General features: G+C 41.4%; 5 protein-coding genes across 9 annotated transcripts in view; 4 read left to right on the forward strand and 1 right to left on the reverse strand.

Moving 5' to 3' along the window:
• znf385c (zinc finger protein 385C) overlaps positions 1-8,900 on the forward strand; it is an 89,465-nt gene extending 80,565 nt beyond the window's left edge. For all 3 annotated transcript variants that reach the window (XM_029159574.3, XM_029159575.3, XM_055510614.1), the window contains 4 exons: positions 45-232; positions 1,346-1,444; positions 1,955-2,044; positions 3,169-8,900. In XM_029159574.3, the coding sequence (XP_029015407.1) occupies positions 45-232; positions 1,346-1,444; positions 1,955-2,044; positions 3,169-3,399 (608 nt within the window). In that variant the 3' untranslated portion in view covers positions 3,400-8,900. The remainder of the gene's footprint in view (positions 1-44; positions 233-1,345; positions 1,445-1,954; positions 2,045-3,168) is intronic.
• An 863-nt stretch (positions 8,901-9,763) lies between these two features.
• Positions 9,764-11,250, reverse strand: nkiras2 (NFKB inhibitor interacting Ras-like 2). 2 transcript variants are annotated; one of them, XM_029159582.3, is made up of 4 exons: positions 11,166-11,250; positions 10,718-10,832; positions 10,317-10,558; positions 9,764-10,083 (listed from the first exon to the last, which is right to left on the reverse strand). In XM_029159582.3, the coding sequence occupies exons 1-4, from the start codon at positions 11,238-11,240 to the stop codon at positions 9,841-9,843; spliced, it is 675 nt and encodes a 224-aa protein (XP_029015415.1). In that variant the 5' UTR covers positions 11,241-11,250; the 3' UTR covers positions 9,764-9,840. The 2 variants fall into 2 exon arrangements, with proteins under 2 accessions (XP_029015415.1, XP_029015416.1); XM_029159583.2 differs by lacking the exon at positions 11,166-11,250 and adding an exon at positions 10,987-11,146.
• On the forward strand, positions 11,195-16,719 carry dnajc7 (DnaJ (Hsp40) homolog, subfamily C, member 7). The gene is made up of 14 exons (XM_029159579.3): positions 11,195-11,343; positions 12,109-12,197; positions 12,326-12,450; positions 12,620-12,733; positions 13,015-13,089; positions 13,179-13,297; positions 13,816-13,969; positions 14,085-14,249; positions 14,482-14,573; positions 14,718-14,791; positions 14,870-15,016; positions 15,131-15,283; positions 15,388-15,450; positions 15,533-16,719. Exons 1-14 carry the CDS (start codon positions 11,270-11,272, stop codon positions 15,568-15,570), a joined length of 1,482 nt encoding a protein of 493 aa, XP_029015412.1. The 5' UTR covers positions 11,195-11,269; the 3' UTR covers positions 15,571-16,719.
• Positions 16,720-16,827: 108 nt separating this feature from the next.
• odad4 (outer dynein arm docking complex subunit 4) lies at positions 16,828-19,915 on the forward strand. 2 transcript variants are annotated; one of them, XM_029159580.3, is made up of 11 exons: positions 16,828-17,051; positions 17,156-17,287; positions 17,442-17,595; positions 17,689-17,750; positions 17,916-18,066; positions 18,216-18,434; positions 18,531-18,738; positions 18,836-18,922; positions 19,015-19,211; positions 19,338-19,438; positions 19,529-19,915. In XM_029159580.3, the coding sequence occupies exons 1-11, from the start codon at positions 16,926-16,928 to the stop codon at positions 19,562-19,564; spliced, it is 1,473 nt and encodes a 490-aa protein (XP_029015413.1). In that variant the 5' UTR covers positions 16,828-16,925; the 3' UTR covers positions 19,565-19,915. The 2 variants fall into 2 exon arrangements, with proteins under 2 accessions (XP_029015413.1, XP_029015414.1); XM_029159581.3 differs by having other exon boundaries at positions 16,829-16,888; positions 17,513-17,595.
• Positions 19,916-20,687: 772 nt separating this feature from the next.
• cnp (2',3'-cyclic nucleotide 3' phosphodiesterase) lies at positions 20,688-25,211 on the forward strand. Its single transcript, XM_029159578.3, has 4 exons — positions 20,688-21,016; positions 22,119-23,490; positions 23,603-23,733; positions 23,887-25,211. The coding sequence occupies exons 2-4, from the start codon at positions 22,152-22,154 to the stop codon at positions 24,349-24,351; spliced, it is 1,935 nt and encodes a 644-aa protein (XP_029015411.1). The 5' UTR covers positions 20,688-21,016; positions 22,119-22,151; the 3' UTR covers positions 24,352-25,211.
• Positions 25,212-25,718: the final 507 nt, after the last annotated feature.

Genomic DNA, 25,718 nt, shown 5'->3' on the forward strand with positions numbered 1-25,718 from the left:
GAGGCTTTATGCAACGTGTCTGTCAACTCCCTGCTTTTCTTTAGGTACAAAGCACAAACTGATGCTGGAGGGTCACAATGTCCTGCCGCGGCGCCGGGGGAAGGTGGTGGCAGCACGGGCGGGATGCAAGAGTAAGCGCCTGGCCAGTAAAGGCAGCGTCGGCGTGCCCAGCAAGCACTTCCAGTGTGAAGTGTGCGAGATCTTTGTGAACTCTGAAACCCAGCTGAGCCAGGTAGAACATTCTACATGCCTGGCAGCCTTTTAATTCAATGTTAAAGGAACGCTTCACCAATCTTCCATGGGGGTAGTATTTAAAACATGTTGAGGAGTATTTAAGAATTCTCATTTCCTCTGCATAAATTCTGCTGAAGATTATGTAAAACACTTCTGCGAAGTCCCCCTTTAAAACAGATGCGGAGGAAGTAAAAAAAGTTCATGTTATGGCTGCAAAATAGTGGAGTAGGAGGTCGAAACAGCATAAGCTGTAACTCTGGGACCTCTTTATACTTCATGTACAGCATGAAATGAAAGATAAGGAGATGAGCGGGGGCTTGGAGACGTTTGCAGATTTGTCAAGGCCTGCTAAGTGACAGTGTTGTTAACCTGGTAGGATTTTGTTTAAAAGGCTACAGGAGTACTGTTGACTCTGCAGGGAAAAGCTCTCCAGCCAAATCATGTCAGGCGGTGGAGAAAATGTTGCATATAATTACCTCACCTCCATAGACAGATGATGCGGCCACAGAATTAATCAGAGAACCGAACTGCATTCAAATACCATGCTTAGCAATTAACTCACATTATGAGACTGGTATCACACATTGAACTTGGACTGGAGTCCACTGTAATGTCACAGTTTTAGAGCAAATTATGTGTATTAAAAACTACTAAAACTACTAATATAAACAATGTGATTTTAAGGACCTTCGTAATTGAGGAATCTGTCACCTTTAAGTGAAAGTGTCAATCAAAGAATCAGATTCTTTTACTACCAAGTGATGTCTCCTTATTTTATTACCTACATGTACATGTAGTTACACTGGCACCAATATACAGTAGGATGGAATACTGGATTTGAGCGAAGGGTTTGTCTTGAAAACCTGTCTATGTTGGAGTAAAAGGACACACTGGTGCATCCAGGCTGCTCCAGCAACCTTATATAAACACCCTCTAGTCAGGAGGACAAGGCAGAGCAGGAGTAGATAGTAATGTGATGTCATCTCTGTGCACTTCAGTCATACTCAATGTGTATCCATTAATAATGCAGCAGATAACATTCGAAGATGTTCCGCTACGGTCCAACAGACGCTTGTTAGGCCGCTAATGGTATTTATGCTGGTGTCTGCAGCACATGAACAGCAGAAGGCACAAGGATCGGATGGCTGGCAAACCACCGAAACCCAAATTTACCCCCCACACCAAGAGCCAGCCAAGCTCCGGCTTAGCGGTAAGTCTCGGCATAAAGACCCGGGCGAACGAGACGCTGCCACATACACACGCACGCGTGCACGTACGCGCTGAAGGAGGACAAACGAGGCATTACCGACTTAGCAAATATGCTTGAGCACGATGTTCACATGTGCCTCAATCCTTCTCAGTTCAATACATTCAGTCTGCCTTCTCGACTATTTTTAAACACCAGTTTAAATGTATCCCTGTTACATTTAACTGATTTGACCTCAGCCCCAATAGACAGTTAAACGCACACAGAAATACACTCATATGTGGTTATGTGGTGCTCAGGGCCAGCATGCTTGTGTGTCTGTCATACAGTAGAGGTTAAGTACACTGTTGTACTCCCCTGCCCCTGAGACCGGTCTAAAATAGTCCTGCTCTCCCCACGGACCAGCAATGACAACAGCAGCCTGAATCTGCACTCCAGATTAATCACTTCTCTGCTCCTGTCATATATCCTGTACACCTCCCCATCCCTCCATCCTCCCCCTCCCTCCCACAGAACGTGAAATGGGGCGGCTACGCAGGCGTGGCTGTGTCTGCCATGAAGGAAGCCTTTACGCAGTACAACCTCACCTCCCTCTCCTCGCAGGTCAGTGGCGGGAGAGGACGAGCCTGGCGAAAGCTTCAGCTGGCTGAACTTTAGGCCTGGTCACAGATAATGAGGAAGCCATTAAAGGGATTGTTCACGTTTTTTATGCAATGTGCCATTTGTTTCTCTCCCTGTTAATGTCAGTAGAGTTTCAGAGCAGGGGGGAATATTTCAGAAGCCTCTGGCCAGCTGTTATAAAGTATCTTCTAGGGTCATATTTAATTCTGATAACTCTGATTTGTGCATCCTTGCTGCAAAGGCTCATGGGTAATCTAGTAGTTAAAACCATGATTCAACAAACTTGTAAAAAAGAGATTTCTGAACTTACAATTCAATGCAGTTTGAACATACTGCAGAGATGTCAACTGAGTTTTGTGCAAGTTATCAGGAATCCACTTCTGTCTAGTATTGTACTGTACAGTATGAACATGTCTTCCTTTACTGCAGCTATGTGTGCAAACAAGGCCAAATCTATGGGGTGAGATGGCTATCTTTAATCAATAGCGTCGTTTTTCAATTCGAGAGCGCACTTTAACGATTTAATGTTGAGAGTTCGTCACGCTTGCTCTCGAAACCCTTCCTTCGCATTCAAAATGTCTCTGCTCATACTCAGATCTGGATGTGTGGAGGATGTCTTCCATGATAACTGACGTTGTTACCACATTCAGCTGGAGCTTTAGCCAAATTACTGTGTTCCTTATTACAGTACTTTCTTTCATATACTGCTTTTAACCCTTGTAAACACTTTTACGCTGTCATTCGTACCTTCTTCCTAGTGGTGCCTTCACTGTCCCTTCAAAATCACGCCACTCCTCCTGACAGAATGTCGTAACTTCACAATAAGACAATTAAACACTACAAGCAGACACAAATACGCCGTACATGGAAATACACAACATTCTCAGACATTAAAAACATAATTTGGACAAGTTTGGTGGTAGTTTGCCCATGAATTAAATCATTAAAGTGCACTCTAGATTTAGAAACTACCCTCTTTGAATAAAGATAACAATCTCACCCCATACAAGTCGTCCAGGAAACATGTTTGCTCATAAAACACACTCTGCCATCCCTGTGTTCTTCTCTCACCTCTCACCCCCATCACCCCACCCTGTCTTCTCCAGACCAAACTGGCCTTGCAGAAGCAGCTGACCAAGAGCTTGACAACTGGCTTCCTGCCCAGCCCCCTCACCCCACCAACTCTGTGCACAGTGGCAACTAACCCGCTGGCGCTGCGCCACCCAGTGGGCACCACCGCCTTCATCCAGACCCCATTCCTGGGCCCCGCACTGTTTCGGCCTGCCCCAGGGCCACTGCGGGCCACACACACACCCATCATCTTCTCCCCCTACTAGAGACCTCACCTACAGAACTTCCCATCTGAGCTCCACACCTGTCCCTTTACCAAACCCTAGGCCCTTCTTTAGTGTGACCCATGCGACAAAGGCCACACGCAAACTATGCAGCCTGTCTGACTTAAGAAGTGCACAAGTTCTGGTACTTACTGGGCCAGGGGTGTCAAACTCGGACCACTCTTTTACTGGTTTCCCAGCTCTCCCTGCCCCAGCTCCTACTGATTACCTGTATCAGGTGTGTTAAGTCAATCAGCAGCAGAACTCAGCCAACTGACACACCGGTTCAAGGGAATCAGCAGGGAGAGCTGGAAAACCAGCAGGGACACCGGCCGTTTGACACGCGTGCACTAGGCCATGAGGCCCGAGAACTGTTCCTATGATAAAGGCCAAGATCCCCCATCATGCCTTCTTTCTGCTCCTCCTATAATGACCTAAGGAACACACCAGGCCTCCAGACAGTGACTGATGCCCAGAGGCCGCTTTTATAGCCATTTCATCGGTCAACATGGTTAGAAATACAGTATGGATATTATTGTGTAATTTATTAGAGAATAAATATAGACAAGTCTAGATGTATGTTTAGTGTGGTTGCCAAAAAATAAGGTCCCTTTACTTGATACTCTTTGCAAATTATTGGTTTGGGGATTCTGAGAAGGGTTTGAACGATCATACAGTAAATATGTTGGACAAGCCTGTCTCACTGATCAGTGTACCTCACAACAAGAGATCATCAGCTGTACCTGCATTTGGCCATCAGTAAACATCTCTCTGGTCAAATAGAGCCCAGTGAGCAGCATGTGCATCTACAACCACATGCTCTAGGTCCATACTGTATGCTTCAGACCCTCAGCTCCCCCAGCAGCGTGTCTGTCTCCTTAATTAGGTCAATTGAAGCATTTCTTCTCTTTCTTTCTGAGTCTAAGCCATATTCATACCCCTCCAGATTCCTTATTTTCAGTATCCTCAGGATCAAGCAATTATTAGGATCCAGAAAAGGTCAGCTTGTCAACTTGACTTTGTTTCAATTTGCAAGTCTGTCTTTGTAACATATTTATCTCACCCCAGCGTATCATTCATGGCATTGGGCGTAACATTATGCTCTCTTCGGGCTGGAGACGTGGAAAAAATGTTTGCGGCTATGGATGTCTTACATTTCAAAATGCCATGTCACATCTTTCACCCTGTGATTGCTCTTGCCTCTTCCTTCCTCCCTCACTCTTGCTGTCGTCACCTCCCCAGTGCCCCTGATTTCCTTTTTGTTATCGCAGCGTGAGATGATGAGGAGCATCATCTCCTCATCACCTCCCGCCCCCCAACACTTGCGCACGCAATCACACACATATTGACAACACAATGAACTTGAGGACTTGATGGGATTTCAGAGCTAAATGACAAGTTTGGATGACAGTGGGTGGGGAGGCTGCTCAGCCAGTACTTGATTGACATCCTATTGCAATTCCTGCACACAGCGTGGGAGGGAACAAAGCACAGTGCCATGGCAACCACATTAAAAGCACCTTAAAACTGATTTACTTACAAAAGCAATTACATTTGTGTTGATATTCACTTTGTTTTGCTCTGCGTATGTTTTTTACATTTCCATGTCAGTTTCATTCTTTGGGGAATAAAAATACAATCAGGTGAGAGAGCGCAAATCTCACATTTAAAGCAATACATTCTGTATGTTTATGTTTATGAAGTGTCAATGGCTTTATCTATTCTATACTGTACACACCTGTAACAATGCATTATGTACTCCACCACAGCCAAAGGCCAACCATGAATTGTTAGTGAGATGTAACTCTGAAAGGACGGCTCGTCTTGACGCTCGTGGCCAGTCTCCACATGCGACTCCGGGTTGAGCCGATCCATTTATAGCCGCTCCGTACGACGTTTGCCGTTTCATTTTGTAGTGGAGCAGGGGAACGTTCTCTACGACTTCCACTGAGCAAAACAATATTACATCCGAGGCCAGTGTTTGGCATAAGTGTCACAAGTGCAACATCGACTGCCATATTGCTGTTCATGCTTGTGCGCTGTCTCGCCCCCCCATCCCTGAATATCTACTGACACACAGCGACTCCTCTGCCAGAACGGACTTTTGGCCAGATTTCACAAGAGCTCAAAGCACATACGTCATCTTTTCTTCAACACTCATACCAAATCATGTTCTCCTGAATTACAGTATCCTATGCATTTCTCATTGTGCAATATGTATAGTTGTTTGTGATGCAGCAGTGCCATCTGTTGTGTAAATTCTGTAATTGCCATCCAGTACTAGTGCTTCTACAAGACCTCTTCTCCTATGTGCATTTCTGTTAAAGTTATCTGGGTAAGTGAAGCCACCGAGTCTCCCTGCCATATCGATGTGATTTTTCCAGTCGCACTACTCAGTGAACCAGCCAGCCTTTAATCTTTACTGTTTGTTTGTTTCTATTGCTCAGTGAGAACTCTCACCTAAAGGACTGAACCTTTTCTTAAAATAAATCTAGAGAAGGCAAACTATATGTAGAAACCATAGAGTAACTATTAGATTTTATCAGATTTGCTATTGTTATCTGTATCATATTGATCTGCTAAATAGAAGACAGTAGGTTATGTTATTGTAGACTCTGTGCAACATACAGAGACATAAAAATGCTTTGCCGTATCCTTTTTGTTCGTTTATTAACATGGTTTTATGAATATGTTTTTTAAGTACAAGAGAAAATATTTAAAACAACATTTGGAGTGATTTTCTTTTCTCTTTGTTGATGACTGAGTTAATAATGTTATTTAAGGCCTTTTTAGACAGTATCTTAGCATCACATTAGCCAGGCCTTCTCAGGGGTGACAGGTTGAGCAAATGACCATCGATTCAGGGTACCCCTGCATAACTACAGAGCAGGAAACACTGGATGGATTGAAAATATAAGCGTACCATTCTGTACATCAGAAAAGAATAGGGATGGATTTTGGAAAATAAAGCTTTTAGAACTTGTATAAATGCTTTAATTGTTATGTAAATATCTTCATTTTTGAATGTGTGTGTGTATTATGGGTAAAAGAGGATCAGAGCAGTGTTCCAGAAGGCAGATTGATGTCTGAGCAATAACGTGTGTGTGGGTGTGTGCGAGAGAAAGACACAGGCATTTCTAATGAATTAACAGTGACAATAAGAATGCTCAGATGTTCAGAACTGCTCTTTTAGTTTTTGCTTTGATTGAATTGAGTTTATTTTAGCTTCAACCGAAATGCAAAATGCATAATACGTCCCTTTCTCTAAATATTATGAGGTTAATTGGTCAAAGATGAGGATGTTCTGGAGCATGTCCAGCTGAAACAGTGTTTTAACATGTGATCTGCAGGTGAGTCTGGGGAAGGTAAGGTAAAGAAGGACATGATGACCTTGCGAGGCTGAGAGACTGTGTATCCACCACCTGCTCACAATGAAGGAAGTGACAGCTCCTACTTGATATAGGCCATTGAACTTTCACCTGTCTTTGAGTAACCCACATGTTATAGGTTCAATAGTAGATGACTAGTAATGTTACTACTGCAACTACTGATACTCACAGAAAGATACATACATACATACATACATACATACATACATACATACATACATACATACATACATACATACATACATACATACATACATACATACATACATACATACATACATACATAGAGATATAGATTGATATATGTGCACTGGTTAGTGCATTGAGTCATTGCCAACAGTGCCAACTGTTTGCTCATTTGCAAACATCGGTGGCTTCTTTGCACTTTAAAAGAAAGTTTTTATACTGTAAAACCACTTCAATTTGAATTTATTTAATTATTTATTATGCATCAGCTGTGTCACATTATCAATTGCAAAGTTTTATTATACATCATAATAATGACTGTGAAACTGGGTCATTGTAGTGCGGTTGCATTGTTGAACTCTATTGTCTCCTCACATAAAAATTAGTGTGTATAAAATGTGCATTTTACAGGTGCCCTGGGAAAGTGGTTTGATCAGCAGTAATTATGATTCTGGTGATGGTAGCTGCCATTATGCTTTATACGGTTTTGCAATAACAGTTTGAAACATGAGGGAATCAGCAAGTACAGATTTTTTTTCTTTGGTCAGTGAAGTCTGAAGGAAGAAGACGGTTCATAAATTGCACTATAAACTATCAATCAATTTCTCACTCCTTTAGGCTCATGGTGTGTATTTTATATCTTGTGTTATTAATCGTTCTGTTTTTATATGGGTCATTACAGTCTTGGGAACAGGTTGATACAGAACTTTTTCACAGAAGGACATAATTGGGCATATAAAATTACCACACTGAGTGAATTCTAACTTTTAGGATGAACATGAAATAGGTGGAATTGTGTGAAAACTACAGAGGGTGTAATATCATTTCACAAATGTCTTGCCAACACTTTAGGTTTTCTCATTATCTTGCATTACCTCTCTAGAAAACAAGGCGATGTAGAACCTGCAGACCTCCTATTCTCTGCTGTGTGTGACCCTATTAATCGGTAGAACAGAGCATTCTGCTACCAAACGTGTATGTCAGCCAATATATTTTTATTGAAAAAGAATCACACACAGGCTTCAGATGTTTCTTAATTCTCAATTTAATGATGTCAGCAAAAGCGTTTGCCTGTAGGCTAAACAGTGTCAACCACAATTTAACGATCACTCACTTCCTCTTGGACAAACTGGTAATAAACATTATTTGTATGTACATACAGTATAAGCCCATCAGGTTGTGTTGCTGCTCTATAGATTTCTTCATATAAGTGTTTACAGTATAACTTTTATTCTAATGTTTCACTGTAAATATTCAGTGTCATTCTATTTTATGCACCTCCAGTTACAGTTCCATTAAGAGTTTCTTTAATTCATCTGATTCAAGAATCCAGGAACAAATTCAGCAAATGTGTGATTCATGATAATTGGCTATATAGAAAGATTTTAAACTGACTTGACCAAAACACATGTTGCACATGACGTAGTTTTATTTGCATACTGTATCAATGGACTTCTTTAGTACACACATGGATATTTATTTCCCTTAAAAACTGAAGGAAACAATATGGTCTAAAAGCACAGTGTAACTTAAACAGAACATTCACAGTGTTTTACTGAAAGAACAGACATCTATTGGCCATAATTCATAGCATAATATAGTATGCCACCCACTGAGCTCTGCAGTATAGATTTAGTAGAATGATCACCTTTCTGGGAACTGGTAACTGGAATTTACAGCAGATCTTACAGCAGAACTTTTGCCATTCGCTTGTACCGGTTCAGCTATTGAAATGAGCAAAGAGTGTATATTAACCAATTACATTTATTTAGGCACAGCAAAGAACACGAATAGAACACGATTCTAGTGGTCAAACCAACCAGCTGGTCAGACCTTAATGTATGAGAACAATGCCTTGATTGCAAAACAGCACAGTAGATACAGTGTATGTGCCACAGTTTCAGTCATGGTTGGAAAGCCTTCATAGAACAATAAAATCACATGATACAAACGCAGTATGATAGTGTTGATAAATATTGGAACAAAAATATTATATTCAATATTCAAGGCAAAATTATCATATTTAACCTTATAAAACTAACATCAAAAGCTGAACTTATTTGACCTGAGGCTGCACGCTGATTTTAACAAGTTGCTGCCTGATGTTCTTCTGGGTTTTATTTGAAAGCGCAGTAAAACATCTGCATACGTCAACATGAGAATAGAGACTCATGATTATAAGCGTATGTCTGTGCATGTTATCTTGTAAGCAACAAGGATAAAGTAGCATTGTAGCCTTTTATCTGCACATGTCTTATCTCTTAATTGCATTTCTAAAGCATGTGCAGGGGACCTCTCGTGATAAGGAATGTAAATGTATACACCACAACATGCAATGGTGAATCTCATATATGTAGTGTAACAAATCTTCAGACCAAAAAGGTGGACAGTTATAGTACTAAACACAACAGCATTACAAAGTCTGTATCAATTATGTTTACAGCATACAGTTCAATAGTAGTAATATATAGAGTAACATTTGTAACTAATGACATTTGTAATTCAGCCTGAGTGTATATGTACGTTACCATACATATACATAATATCAGTCACATGGTGACATATTGTGTACATGTTAGGTCCTATTTTATCTATAGAATGAGCACTGAGTCTATGACATTGTAAAATCAGCAATGTTAAATTCTGAGTTGCTTGTTAATTGTCAGTAGTTCACACTATGTCATGATGGTTCAACCACCAACAAATGCAACTGCAAAGGGTGTGGAATAGTTTAACCTATAATATAATGTGTTATCTATAATGTAAATGTAAATGTGCTCATTAAGCACTTTTAATAGCAAAACAAGTTTCCCTTTAGTGAATGATTTCTCAGTCTTCATTTCCCTTGAACGTAATAGTGCCTGGCCACCTAGCTGTCTGTAGAACCACCGCCCTTATTCTTGTTACGACTGAGAGGGAAAGTGGACTTGCTCTGTGGCTGTGTCATTTTGCTAGCCAGGTAGACAAACGGTTCGATGAGGGTGCGTCGCTCAGTGACAGAGACCTCCCAAAGACGCACCTTCTCATTCTTTGCCCAGTTCTGGGCCATGTTATAGTCCACTCGCCTCTCTTCCTGCTTGTCTTGCTTGTTGCCGAGCACAACAATGGTGACCTGTTAAATGCAATTACAAAATTAGTGCCACATCATTGTAAACCACAGTCTCTGCTTCCACCACTGTTTCATTATATCATCTACAATACAGTAATTACATCAAAAGTGTCAAAGTCGTTCAAAGCATCGTTCATAAGATTTAGGAAGAACAGATTTAACATCTCTAGCTTAGTTTACTCTTACTTAAGCACACAACATTAATGTTACAAAATATGACAATGTTAAGTCATCACCTCTTTCTTGTCTCTGTGACGGTCAATGTCCTTCTTGAGTGCCTCCATTTGCTTAAATGACTTTTTACTGTCAATGCTGTAAACAAGTACAAAGCCATCGGCAAAAGTGTAGTAATGTCGAGGAAACTCCATCCCATCCCTGAGTCCTCGAGTATCATAGAAGCGCACCTGCTCTCTTGTGCCGCGGTCAGTTTCTATGGACCCAATATAGATATCTTCAAGGGTCTCCATAGGTTCTGAACCTGACAATGAATAAACAAAGAAAAGCAGGACTCTGATTGTCTTTAACGAATTACGCTTTGCACTTAAGCAAACATCAAAAATCAAGTGTATACATTTTTTATAAATTACAGTAAATGGATACAAAAAAATGCAAAACGTTTTAACGTGAATACTGATACCTGCAACGTGATTCGCATACAATAGTTGTTCCAATACAGCCGTTTTACCAACAGCACTTTGGCCACAAACCACCACTTTACAGCTTTTACCCATGACTTCCTCGGACCAGAAAACCTGTTTATGTGAGAGGAGAAGACGCCATTTCATACAATTTATGTGCACAGCGATGGTGAAAACATTTTAAACGGTAGAATATCTAGACATCTGACTAGCAAACAGAAATAATCTAAGTCAGACCTGCTAATATATTAAACTGCAATGCTATTACCGTTAGCTAGCTGCCCAAGTATCTTATAGCGTTTAATAGGTTAGCAGCAGCTTTCGGAGAGATACGGACCAACGATATCAGATTAGGCAACTAATCAAAAACAAATTGTGTTTCATAAAAATTATACGCCCATACTGACAACATACGGGTGGATTGTATTTGCTATGACAATAACTTACAGTACAAAGAAGCAAGCAATTTCCCTTCGCTAACGGATACTTCCTGTTTACAAATGACGTAACAACTGCAACCATGTGGCCCCGCCCCATTCATTCACGGCAAAATGGCGACAGAGAACTGTGATGCTGTGAACATGGACCCTGACACGGACCTCCTTAGTGACGAAGAATTAGAAAGGTAGGACAAATTAAGTGTACGATGTCAGCAGTATAGATGCAGCTGTAATGGTGTCTTTAGTTGATGCATGCTATCAGAAGTCCCTGTTATGTTAATCTACTTGTCGCATTGATCGCTGTGAGCTAACTAGCTGCTTGCAGATATCAGTTCAGCTAAATCTGGTCCCGTTCAACGTTAGCTTGGTTGTCCTGCACTCTTTTAGCTCTGGGGTTTCTGTGTTGCAGTCTAGCACATTACAGGTAACGTGTATGTATATGTTTATTCAGAATTAGCTGCCTAGTGTTAAAGTTATGAAAAGTGAAAGTACGCCAGTGTTTGGAGGACTGGGGAGATCTTTCCAGAATGGCAACAGCTGGCTAACCGGTTAAAGACAGCATTCACTCAATGTGGTCGTGATGTAATGTCATGCTGTGACAGGTTTCCAAATAAAGGAATGACTGGGGCCCGCAGCTGGGTGTCACATGTTCCCCGGCTCTGCTCTTCATCTCTCCCTCAGCTGCGCAAAATAGCAACGTGCTTGGTTGAAGTTGACACCTCTCCCCTGTTCGCTCCGCTCTTCTTATCTTTTGTAAACTTAGGCCAGTAAAGTTGTAGGATCACTCACGTGAATTAAAATGACAAGAATAGTGCTTGCACACAAGAGATCACAGCATTACCTACGCACACACTAATGCCTGGCAACTGACTATATGTTGCCTTCATCACCACTTCTGTGCCACATTTGCATCTGACTGTTCTTTCTGACTGTTCGTTCCATTCACACAGGGAAGCAGAGGGCTACAAAGAACAAGGGAATGCCTTTTATATCAAGAAGGATTATGCAGAAGCATTCAGTTATTACACCAAGGCCATTGGTAATTTTGCACGTGCTGCTTTGTTTACTGTTCCTGCTTTTACTTTGTTGAATTTATGTTGTTTATGAAGTGTAAATTATATTAATATTCTAATTCTGATGGGGTACTCACAAACTGTTTTTATACAGAAATGTGTCCAAAAACTGCAAGTTACTATGGAAACCGGGCAGCCACGCTAATGATGTTGTATCGGTATAGAGAGGCTTTGGAGGATTCACAGCAGGCAGTAAGACTAGATAGCACCTTTCTGAAGGTAAGTAAAGTTCTACCAAAGTGAAAATATACATATTTCCCAAAGCATAATAATATCCTCACAAAGAGCTAGGTTTACACTGGAATCTTGTTGGAAGTTTGAAATTGATAAAAAAATGCCCACGTGCTTGTTTTAATTTTGTTTTTATCCATAATTCTTTTACACATAGGGCCATCTACGAGAGGGCAAGTGCCACCTGTTACTGGGCAATGCCATGGCTGCCAATCGCTGTTTTCAAAAAGTTCTGGAGCTTGAGCCAGAAAACAGCCAGGTCCAGCAGGAGGTAAGTTTGCCTCAGGTGTGAGGGAGCATGTTCTGACAGGTTGGACATAATTATACACTCACATTGGTTGTGGTAAAGAATATCTGAGCAGTTAATGATAAATCCTAATAAACAAACCGGAGGGCAAGTTTAGGGTTAATAAGGGAAGTACTGCTCCTGTTTGTGTTTGCCAGATTTGTAAATTTCTGAATGTGGCACACAACAGAAGAATAAGTAGCTGCAAAGCACTCAAGGAAACTAGAAGGTTTTCTGTCAATAAATACCACAAAATCCTTTGACAGGTGAGAAATGCAGATTCTATCCTTGAATATGAGCGAATGGCAGAGATTGGCTTTGAGAAGCGCGACTACAGAATGGTAAGCTACAGAACTAGTTACACTTCAATGTACCTTTTTATTTAGTTGTTTGTAAATTATGTGACTAGTAACATTGCGGTTGCCACTAGGTTGTCTTTTGCATGGACCGTGCCTTGGAGTCTGCTACTGCCTGTCATAGGTTCAAAATACTAAAGGCTGAGTGTTTAGCTCTCCTGGGACGTTACCCCGAGGCTCAGGCTGTAGCCAGGTAAGAATCAGTATTTGAAAATACTCTGCAAATACCTTTTAATTTGTTGACATTCTTGAAATTTATTTCAATTGGCACCATATTAATACAAAAATCTCTAGTTGTATGTGTGCTGTATCATTCTACCTCCATATAGTTGTCATTACAATATATTAGTAAAACACTGCTATTAAGACACTTGCACAGCTCTGTTTATAAGGACAAGCGTTTATTTTTATACTATTTTTTGTGTCAAACTCTTACACAGTATGATGTCAGAAAAGGTGTGTTATATGCTGGGCATCAAAAGTCAACCGCACCATTTTTGTTATGACTTCGTGCACGCTTTCATATTTGCTAAATGCAAATTTTCCCTATCTATGGAAATCCACATAACATGTTAAAACCTAGCGCTGTAAAGCTCTCATGCACAATAGCACTTTTTAATGAATTCCAAGAGTTACAATGTTTGACATTGAGTGCATTTCCAAGAGGTGGAGGTGTGTGTATTTTTTTAATATTGTTTTGTTTTCATTTAGTGATATTTTGCGGATGGATTCCACTAATGCAGATGCGCTGTACGTGCGTGGTCTTTGTCTATACTATGAGGACTGTATTGACAAGGCAGTCCAGTTCTTTGTTCAGGCTTTGCGTATGGCTCCTGACCATGACAAAGCTCGACTTGCGTGCAGAGTACGTATTGCAGTACAAAAAAGTTTTACTTAATTGAGTTTAAGCATTGACAGACACAGTTTGATTGCTACATTGGCTGTAGGTAATTTTTAAGATTGTCCCATGCGCTTCTCAGAATGCCAAAGCACTAAAAGCCAAAAAGGAGGAGGGAAACAAAGCTTTCAAGGAGGGAAACTTCGAGGCAGCCTACGAGCTCTACTCTGAGGCACTAACAATAGATCCCAATAACATCAAGACCAATGCAAAGCTCTACTGTAATAGAGCCACTGTTGGATCTAAGGTGAGCAACGTGTACAGAAGTTTATATTGTGTGTATGTGTGTTGCTTAAATTTTGTTGATAGATGATTGCATCTTGCAAATGAGATATGATAAAAACCATAGCAAGTAAAGATAAAGAGACACTTGTTTTGGATAGACGAAGTCTCCACATGTGACATCTGCATTATGCAAGAACTAGATGAGCATGAAGAGAATTTTCTCTCCTTCACATTTGTTTAATTTTCTTTGAAAGCTGAAGAAACTAGACCAGGGCATTGAAGATTGCACGAAGGCCATTAAATTGGATGAAACCTACATCAAGGCCTATTTACGGAGAGCACAGTGGTAAGTCTGCACTAAGCCACTAGAATATTTACTTATTTATATATTTTTTTTATTTCTCTGCTTGGTCAAACAAAGCACCCTGATTTAGTTACACATCTAACTGGTTGAGGAAGCACTAACAAACTTGTGCATATTGTGCTACAGCTATATGGACACAGAACAGTATGAAGAGGCAGTACGAGACTATGAGAAAGTTTACCAAACGGAGAAAACTAAAGGTGGGAACTGGATTCTTTCATTTTGACTGATGTCTCATAGTATTCAGCAGTCATTTTGTCCTTTTTCTTTTTCCTTAGAACACAAGCACCTTTTGAAAAATGCCCAGTTGGAGTTGAAGAAAAGCAAGCGGAAAGATTACTACAAGGTACTGGGAGTGGATAAGAGTGCCACCGAAGATGAGATCAAGAAAGCCTATCGAAAACGGGCGCTTTTACATCACCCAGGTGCTGGATTAAACAAATACTTCCCACAACTATATATATCTGTATCAGATTGCATCTAAATAATAATGCATTAATGTTCCTTGGCTCAATAAATGTTTTTTTCATTCTTATCAGACCGACACAGTGGAGCTAGCCCTGAAGTGCAGAAAGAAGAAGAGAAGAAGTTCAAGGAGGTGGGTGAAGCTTTCAGCGTGCTCTCGGACCCAAAGAAAAAGTCTCGCTATGACAGTGGTCAAGATCTGGAGGATGAAGGCATGAACATGGGAGGTAAGGACCAGAGCAAACTGTGGTGGGGGTCGCGGGTGTGCATACTGTAGGCAGAGGCTTTGATTAAAAGGTCTTTTTTTGATGGTTACTTGCATTTTCTCCAGATTTTGATGCCAACAACATTTTCAAGGCATTCTTCGGAGGCCCAGGGGGGTTTAGTTTTGAAGGTATGTTGTTTTGTATTTGTTTTAAGAATACACTTCACGAGTTCCTTCGTCTTCTGACGTGTTTTGTTTAATTTGTTTTCAGCATCTGGACCAGGAAATTTCTTCTTCCAGTTTGGTTAATTTGATGCTTTATCTACCCAACTGTTACATCAGGACTTTACAAAAACGTCCACCCCTAACTCACATCCATATTTAAGGACTGACTGAATTACAAGTGAGATTCTTGTCTATGCCATTTACTGAACGAATGCAACCCTATGACCACATGCAGCAAAAGGTTTAATACCCGTCTAAGAAGAACACCAGGATGTCTCAGGCTAATTTGGTCTTCAGTAATGCAGCTATGGTGGTAGCTTTTAGAGAGAAGTGACATTTTGGCGAAATCCTGAGATGCTGACCACTGAGCGAACTATTATCAAGCTAGTCTCAGTTTACTGCTGAGGGCGTATTCTCTGCATGAAAGTTAATACCTTGCTCAATGATTTCTGGAGGTAATCACTGAGCAAGCAGCACCTCAGCAGCTGGCCGCTACAAATTTGCACTGAAAACTGCCTCCTTGTCATGAATCAAAAGGAAGACCCCCCCCCCCCCCCCTTTTTTTTTTTTTTTTTTTTTATAAGCGCTGGAGCCTAGACCCACACACAGTACAGTAAAGCACACTAGAAGGATGATAGTGGAGATTATTGTGTTGGCTTTTTCACCAGCATAGTCCCCCTCTGTGTCGTCGTCACAGGTTATATGTTTGACGTTGCCATTCACAGATTGCTGCATTGTACACTTTATTGGAATGTAAGTGTTGGTTTGTGATGATGGTAGATTATTTTCTCTTTTTTTGTATATTTATTGTACATTTTCTCTCATGAAACATCTGTGTAAGATGAGGACACTTTTCTATTATGTAAAAGTTAAGCCAATTATTATCCTATTGACATAATTTTGGAAGTAGAACTGTTTTGCTTGGTCTGCATGACAAAATGCACAGAAATAAATTCAGCTCATTGTGGTTTGGACTGTGATACAAATGGTCTAATTTTAATAAGCATTAGAATAGAACAAACAACTCTTTGTGCTTTCTCTTGTCTAAGGAGGTCCGGCATTGTGTGATGGGGATTCATAGTAATGTTTACTCGCTTGATAAACTGCATGAAGAAAAGTATTCTCATCTTTGCTATCATTGTTTTTTGGCCTTTTGGTGAAACCATCTTCTCTTCACCCTTGAAAAGTACTAGCTGTGTTAATAAAGTTGGCCTCTTCTGGGTTTCCCCTTAATTGTTTTCATTCTATTGCATTAATTCTGTCTAGATAAATGCCTAACCATTCACAGCGGATGCTTGTACTACATTAATCCAGCGGTAGGTGGCGCTGTTTCCTATTCAAATTTGTTGACGTCGTTGCTATGATACCAGCGGACGTGGACGCATGTTAGGCTGAATTTGATGTAAGTATCGGCTAACAGTAGGCTTACAGTGTCTAAAATGTCACACAATGGTGGAGACTACGACTTTCAGAAGTCAAAAGGCACATTTGCAACGTTATTGGCTGAAGGAGACTGGCTGTTCCACAAAGGGGAGTATAAAAAGGCTGTGGATAGTTTTACATCGGTGAGTTAAGTACTTAGCTAGCTAGGTTAGCATTAGTTAGTTGGTTTGTCAGTAGCAGTGATGGTTGGTCACAGGGCTTTAACTGGTCCTTGGTTCTTGTTTAGGCCCTGACTTTAAAGCCTGACGATAAGAACTGTTTAGTTGGTCGGTCCAAATGTTACCTGAAGGTCGGGGAGTCAGAAAAGGCTTTAAAAGATGCAAACGCTTCACTCAAAGACGACGAGTCGTTTTATGAGGTAAGAGTCGACTGCAGAATTACAAAATGCTCCATTTCCCTTTTGAAGAAAAATAGCTAAGCATGTTTATTTTTTTATACCTAATAGCAAGTGTAAAAACAGGGTAAATGCATGAAAGAGAGGCTCGTGAGCTCTTGCTTTATCTTTTCCTCAGGGGTTATACCAGAAAGCAGAGGCCTTGTACTACATGGGGGAATTTGAATTTGCTCTGGTGTTTTACCACAGAGGACAAAAGCTGCGTCCGCAAATGCAGGAGTTCAGACTGGGTATCCAGAAAGCACAGGAGGCCATAGAGAACGCTATTGGCTGTAGGTGATGTGGAATAGTACTTTGTTGACATCCAATATTAAACCTCCTTAAACTGAAAATGTATTTATTTGATATTTCCTTCTACCGTGTAGGTCCTACCAAGGTAAAACTGGAGATTAACGGAGACCTCTCATTTCTACAGAATGATGAGGAGGTGAGAATTTTTTTTTGCTGTCACATCCAGTAATCTCGTTATTCTGGTATTTGTACTGAAATTACATTACAATACATTAATTTTGAACAAAGACCATATTACTTAACGGTTATGTTTTTTTCAATGGTGTACAACGGTGTACTTCTGAATGGCTGACTGGTAAAGGGGGCAAAGCCTATTAATGCTATTCAGCATCTGATTGAGGAGAGAAAACAGCCTCTCTCTATGGCCCCTAAGAAAGAGAAGATTGCCAAACACCTGCTGGGGGAGTTTTACAGTGACAAGAAATATTTGGAAAACCTGCTGAAAGATGAAGGTGCCTTTTACTGTCTCTTGTATCTTTTTATGTCTTTGCTATTTCTGTTTCATTATCTACACCATTCCTTACTGTGTTTTTTTAAACCAACCTGCATTTATGGTTTTCACTTATGTCGATATTCAAAGTTGTCACACAATGATCTGCAGACTTGATAAAGGGAAAGAGTGGGAAAAAACTGAAGGATATCGTTCAGAACTCTCTTACATACCTTGACACTTGTACTGAGTTCTGGACCCAGGAAAAAAACATCTATGCTCAGGATAAAGACCGTAAACCCACGCAGCAGAGGTGTAGCAAGCCTCAACATGTTTCAGGCTCTGAACCTGCTCAGGTTCTGCTTAGATCCCTGCAGGACATTGATGCAGGTAGGGGAGACTTCAGGTAAAACTTTGAAATTTAAACGTGCTTTTAGCTTAATTTAGCTTTATTGTACATATATTTCATTTATATTATTGCCTTAGAGTTGACTTCTGGAAATGCCAAAGGTAGTCTGAAAAAGGCAGAGGAAGCCATGAAGGCTGTGCAGGGATGGCCTGACAAAGAAATATCGAAGAAGAGAGAGGCTATTGGCAGCCTGCACAGTTGCATTGGTAACGCTCTGATTGAACTGGGAAACATAAACAAAGCTTTAGAACATCATCAAAAGGACTTAGAGTTGGCTGAACAGTGGTGAGAAACTAAAGAAATACATACACATATATAACACAAATAAGTTAAAAGATATTGGTTTAAGATTGTTTAAATCAATAATCTTTATTATAAACAGCAAACTCCCTGAAGCCATGTCCAGGGCTCTGGAAAACACTGGAAGAGTCTATGCCCAAATGGGACGGTTCGAACAGGCAATAGAGGTGTAAGTAAAATTGTTAAGAATGTGGAGTCATGACAATGAAAGATTTGTTTATTGATTTAATAAATGCATTTTCTTCTTTATTTGCAATGTAGCTGGGAAAGGAAGGTTCCTCTGCTTAGTGGTGGTTTGGAGAAGACTTGGTTGTTTCATGAGCTTGGCTGGTGTCACCTGAAGCTCAGTCACCATGAAAAATCCCAAGACTATGGCATCCGATCAGTCGCTGCAGCTGAGGAAATTGCTGATGAGGAATGGCTTTTAAACGCTCATGTTTTGGTGGCACAATCAGAGAGTAATACGTCTACTTTTCTATACCAATAACATGTAACAAGAGAAATCAGTAACAAATGCTGTTGTTGTTCCTGTTCTTGTTGTGAAAAATCACATGATTTTTAATAGAATATTTTGCTTTTTTCAGTTAAACTTGGAAACTTTGAATCTTGTGTCGCCCATTTTGAGAGGGCCTTGACATATGCCAGACTCAAAGAAAACAACTGCGCCATGACTGGCATTCTGAAGGTTCCCACTTTGTTGTCTTCTGTTTCCATTTGATATCTTTTGAGGCAGAGTTGACGACATTTCTGACATTTTCGTCATTCTACTTTTCAGGCACTAGATGAAGCAAAGCAACAATTACCACAGTGAACTGTATGCAGTCAAGATGTGCGCCGCCTAAAAATAAAAAGACAATGGAGACTTCAACCAGGGAACCCATGATTGTTGAGGTCTTTGTACTCAATTGGGCTCAGAATGTATTAAAAAGAGCCAAAGAATCAGTAGACAGTTAATAAAAGCAAATGGTGTATGGGTACCACATATATAGTATATTCATACATGTTTTGATGTTCTTTGGCTGTAAAGTAAGTACATTTTTGATAAATTACATTTGGGTGTTGATTTATTCAGTATGTTTTCATACCTATGTGCATCCATTTTGTTTATATTGGTCAAAGGTTAAAATGCAAAAGTCAGGATTAAATGAAAATATATAACACAGGTGTCAGCTTTATAATGGTGCCCTTTGGTTTACATGATTAAAGTCAGTACTGAAAGTGACACAGGATATACTATTTTTAGGGCCTGTCATGTCTTGTATTGTAAAGTTCAACTTCCCTATATTTTTATTTAGTCTAAATATTTATGCAGTTTTTTTTAAACTAGGTATAACTTGACAAATAAAAAGCCACCAAACAGATGTGAGCTCAACTTCTGCATGTCAACGCTTCATCTATCAGGTGCACATGAAGTTATGCAAATAGCTGTTTCCTCAGTGCACTCAAAGTGTGAAACTTTGAGTGCACTGAGCACAGATCAGAGACAGGAGATTTTGAAGTAATGGCACAGTGTTTGTTTTCATAGTGCCCTACATTCATGTGAATGTTTTACATTTTTACACAGTGTATCTGATAAATTCATAAATTTCGTGTGGATATCAACGAGTCTTGTGACTCTTTGAGTCATGTCTTTAATCTAGCATTGCTTACAGTACAAAGTTACAAATCCCTGTAAGAAAAATAGATGTGTAACTTTTATTAATGTACACTTACTGTACATTACAAGCACTAATCAATATTTAGACAAAAACAGTTTAATCTTTTTATTTATTCACATATATTTGAAGGACATTTTATAAAGCATTGTATAATTTTTCTAACGATCAGAATTTTTTTTACACGTTTTGCATTGTAAGTGATGTTAAGTCCACGGTGACACCATCTGTTACTGAACTCCTGTTTCATTCCAGTCTATTTACACGATGCACACAAACTATTATATTATTAATGCTCATCTCAAATACATATGGCTACAGTTTTTACTTATTGGCATGTAGTTGGCAGCAGAAAACAAAAAAGTGACCACAGTGTAGATTGGTTTCGCGTATGCTGCTGATAGAATTACAAGGTTGTAATCATTCTCCGGTGCTGTTCTTCCGGTCCTCAGGGGCGTGTCTGTAGCCCCGCCCAGTTGCGCGTTCCCGGGAATTTCCGTTTTTTTTCCGCTGAAGACTGGAGCGGGTGACCGTCCGTTCTGAGGATCGCCTGGTCATTGTATCCAGACAGCGACGCGTGGTCAGCAGCATTTCCCGCAGCCTCCCCGGTAAGTTGTCGTTTTCACCGGCAAAAGCCCTCCTACGCTACAGGAGCGGGTCGTTTTAACACAGAAAGTCTTAAAAATCAGTTCCTCGAGCAGCTCGCGGCGACTCGCTCGCGCAGATCAGGTCCAACTTGTTGAGACGTGGCGCCGCAGCCGCTGATTGTGCGCGGTCCGGCGGCTGCCGGGCTGAATTGTTTTTGTCTGCTAGCGTTGGGCGCACGCCACTCCCCGCCTGGCGCGACGCGCACGCCAGACGCGGTGTCCACGTTTAAAACGCTCCCCTTTTCTCCGCTGTAAAAACACAACCCGAGCCCTCGACGGACGCCGTGTTGCAAATTCGCTGTTAATTTCATTTCCCTAAACTTAAAATGTGTCCGTTAGCTAAAACTTCCCGCAATAAGCCATGCCCCCCCCTCACTGCGACATTTTTACTTTTCCGCGTTGCTTTTAAATGAGGGGGAGAGGAAGTTTTCTGTGTGCGCGTCTGTTTCCATTTCCTAATTTCGCCCGTTCGGTTTCGCCTGTGAAACACACGAACGTGCGCCACCTTGTCTTTGCAGCCACATGGGGCCGACTTGTGACAGCTTCCCCTTCGGTCTCATGACACAACGTGGTTTCACCTATCTCATATGAAAGCATTTTTTTAACTGAGCTTAAATCCACATTTGGTAAAACAGCCGTTCTCCGTGTGGAGGTCGCGTTACCGTGAAGCCGTCTCTTTTCCACGCTGCCCGGTTTCCGCAACTACCCTTTGTCTGCACGCGACGTTTGGCGCAGTTCATTTTTTTTTTGGGTTCAATACATTATTTTCACCGTCTTGCTTTCGTGTTTATGTCGTTGTGCTGTTTGTGAAGGCGTTAGAGTTTACCAGCCAATTATCGTCTTAAATTTCAACTCATTTAATGATTCAGAAAAGCTAACGTCGAAGTTATTCTATATATCATGCAGCTGGGCCTTCAATTAATTTGCTATATTAATTTAGTGTTGTTGGAGCACAGAATGATAAGATCATTAGTTGAGCAACATGTGTCCTTTTGTGTGTGTGGGTGGAAAAACTGTTTGAATTTGGTAATAACGGAACAACCCTTTTGTGCCCTCCTGACAGTGCAACGCCAGATATCGATACTGAAAGACGGTTATGGAGTGTGAAATGGAAAAGGAGGCTGCCTCCAACCTGGAGACACCCGAGGACTCCACAAACCCCGAGAAGCCACGAGCTGCCGATGAAGAGCCCGGTCATCTGGCACCAAACGGCGATGGTGCAGAAGTTGGAAATTTGCAAGAAACAGAAAAGCTGATTGTGATCGATAATGCGTCGCTGTCTGAGAAAGAAAGCCCTGTGGAAAATGGCGACGATGGCGCGCCCAAAGAATCTGAAACGGAGTCTGTGTTGGGTGAAACGGCATCGCCACAACCAGATGAGTCATCTGGACAGATCTCCCAGCCAGTTTTAGCTTTAGGAAGCATGGAACCAAAAGCCATTCTGGCTGAACAACAGCCTGTGTCGGAGAATGACCCAGAGCCTTTGCCTGTGAAAACGCATCTGGCGGACAGTACCCCTGAACCAAAGCCAGAGAAACAGGGAGAATCAGTTGCACAAGCTGAAATACAAGAGCAAACATCGCCTGAACCAACCGCGCTGCAGCAGTCAGATACGCAGCCACCAAGCCAAGAAGATAAAGTGTCAGGACAAGCCCAGTCCCCGACACAACTGCAGGCTGCAATGGAGACTCAGGCGGAGCATGTTGCTACAGCAGATTCTACCAAGGAGGCGGGAGAGGGAAAACCAGAGGAGGGGAAAGTAGAAGAAGCGTCTTCACAAAAGGCTAAAGAGCAGGATGATGCTGAAGCTCCGAAGGAAGAGCACCCAGTCCCTGCAGCTGGCTCCCTGCTGTTTCCTCTACTGGAGAATGAGCAGACCAAAGACACCCTGCGTACCTCTCGTGCCCTTGTTGTTCTCCGAGGCCTTCCAGGAAGCGGTAAAAGTGTCTTGGCCGGTGCCATTGCTAATGCCTACAAAGATAACTGCACTGTCATCTCTGCTGACGACTATGGAGTGAAGCCAGAGAGCCCCGAGACCTCTGCAGATGGATACAAGGCTCTGGATGAGGCCACCGTAGCCTGCTGCAGTGCCAAAACGGCTTTGTCTGTGCTGATAGTGGTGGATGACACCAACCACACCCAGGATCGGCTGCTGCGCCTGGAGGAGATTGCAGAAGTACACAATCTTGTAGTCATTTTCCTGGAGCCACAAACTGAATGGCGTGGAGATCCAGCACAGCTAATGAAGAAAACCAAGCGTGGACTGAATGAGGCCCAGCTGAAGGCCATGAAAGGTCAATTTGAGGAAATGTTCATTCCTTCTTTCTTTGCCTGGTTTCTTCTCCCCTCTGCTAAGGATATGGTTGTGTGTAAGTCTATGGACTTCCTCAGAACATTGGACACCATGGAGGCCTTCAAGAAACACATAACTGACTGTGAGTATTCATTAGATGTTTGTCGTATTCTAAGGTAAATGCATGACAGCAAACCTCAGCAGAAATGATCTAAAATATTTTGAATAAGATGTAACTGTGTCCTTGAATGCAGTCAGTGGAAAAGACGAGGAGAAGGAAGTGGACCTGGAGCAGTACTTTGAAGCCAAAGGACCCCTTCACTGCACTACGAAGTTCTGTGACTTTGGAAAAGCTGAAGGTGCCAAAGAGTATGCAATGAAACCTGTAAGAATCCTCATCACTTTGTATCCGTCTGAAATGTTTGCAAATCTCATTTCTTGCATTGTTCAGTAATCATTTCACAAGAGTAATATCATAGCAGGTGTTTGAGTCGTAAAACATCTTTTTTTTTTTTTTTTTGTTTCTCTTTCCTTTCAGGCTGTCAAAGATTTCTACGGATCCACATCTGAGCTGTCGCTCACTGCTCTCTTTGTGACGCCTCGCACTGTTGGTGCCAGAGTGTCCCTCACCGACGAGCAGCTCCTGCTGTGGCCAGACGATGCCGAAAAGGAGGCGGAGTCCGTTGTCCCGGCAGCCTCCTCTCTGCCTCCAGGAAGCCGCGCCCACGTCACTTTGGGGTGCGCGGAGGGTGTGGAGCCGGTTCAAACAGGTCTGGATCTGCTGGAAATCCTGGCCCTGCAGAAGGAAGGCCAGCAGGGGGAGACGGTGGACGAGATGGAGCTGGGCTCGCTGACCTACTACGGCGAGGGAAGGTGGCTGCTCAGCCTGAGGGAGCCTATCTGCACCCCCGTCTGCTTCTCCAGCTACTACCAACGCAAGGAGGTGGAGCCACCCAAGAAGGAGGCTGAGAAGAAAAAGAAGCCAAAGTGCACCATACTGTAAATGACGTATGCAAGGATGTGTGCCGATTAAAACCTAGGCTTGCTTTGTGCAAAGATTTTGGGTTTGTGCAGTGTGTACGGAGTCAACCACCCTAAATCCACATGCTGTGTGCCTTTTTACTGTTTGTTTGCACCACAACCCAAATTGCCTTTATTAGTTAGGCTTGTTTTTGTCAACATTAAATACTTAGTTTTGCATATTGGTGCCAGAGTTAAATTACCTGGCTGTTTGCTAAGGTGTTGTTAGCTGCAGTTTTAGGTAGCGTACCCTCCTTCCACATCTTAAACTTAGACTTCCTCTCTGGTCAGTGTTCCTAGTAATCAAACATGACTGTTGAACTTGGTACTTTTGTTGCATGCGTCGCCGGTTAAAGGTATTAACATGTTGACATATTTCAGACCTGCTAAAGGTTGTGCCTCTTCATATGAACTGTAAGGCGTTTTCTTCAGCTTAGTTAAAGCCTAGCTGTGTTTACTGTGCAAGTATGTGTGCACAGCCTAGGAAATAATTGCGATAGTGTGCGCCAAAGTAATAATTGTATTAGAATGTCATTTCTAGAGGTCCTTCCTTGTAAAATCTTTGCACTGTGCATAGCTGGAGAGAATGCTGATAATTTGGCATTCATTTCAGCATCTTGCACTTAGTAATTATTATATGCTGTGAATCAAATCAGTGTTTTGAGATGTTTTCTACTTCATGAGACTGCACCATGGACCCCTTTTTATTATCTTTGAATAGCACTTCATGTATCGCATTTTGACTTTTTGAATGCTGACTCATTCTTTGTGTATCTCCTATGGATCACTATTTTTGCACTTGTTTTGTACACTTAATAAAAAATGAACATGCTTTGCTCCAAAGCTGTGTCTTATTGTGTTTATGTGAATCCACTACTAGACTGGTTCAGTTTGATGTCTGGCAATCAATCTGCGTGTACTCTTCTCCATATATAAGTGTATAACGTAGGAACCAGCAGAGGGCACCTCCACTCATTGCTGAAGTAAACTAGTACCCAATTCTCATCTCAAGCAGCTTTGAGAATTCAGTTTATCACATATGCCTCTTTCACCACTATTCAAACATTGCTGTGTGTGAGCTACTCGTTTCTGGCATGACATAGTGACATTGTGCAAACTAGTGGGGAAAGACTAAAGATTTGAAATCCAGACCACAAACGTGTCAACCAATGAACATCAGGGGCAGATTTTTTATGAAAACAGACGTTTGGAAAGAGACAAATGATGCCTTTAACACTTGCTGGAATCTTTTGTTTTTATTCAATAAGCTTAAGGTTTTTTTTAAATGCATGTTTTTTATAATTAAGAAATGTTAGCAGTATTAAATAATTTGTAAGAATCAGGTGTAAA

This window comes from Betta splendens, chromosome 8 (assembly GCF_900634795.4).
Source record: "Betta splendens chromosome 8, fBetSpl5.4, whole genome shotgun sequence".
NCBI classification, from domain to species: domain Eukaryota; kingdom Metazoa; phylum Chordata; class Actinopteri; order Anabantiformes; family Osphronemidae; genus Betta; species Betta splendens.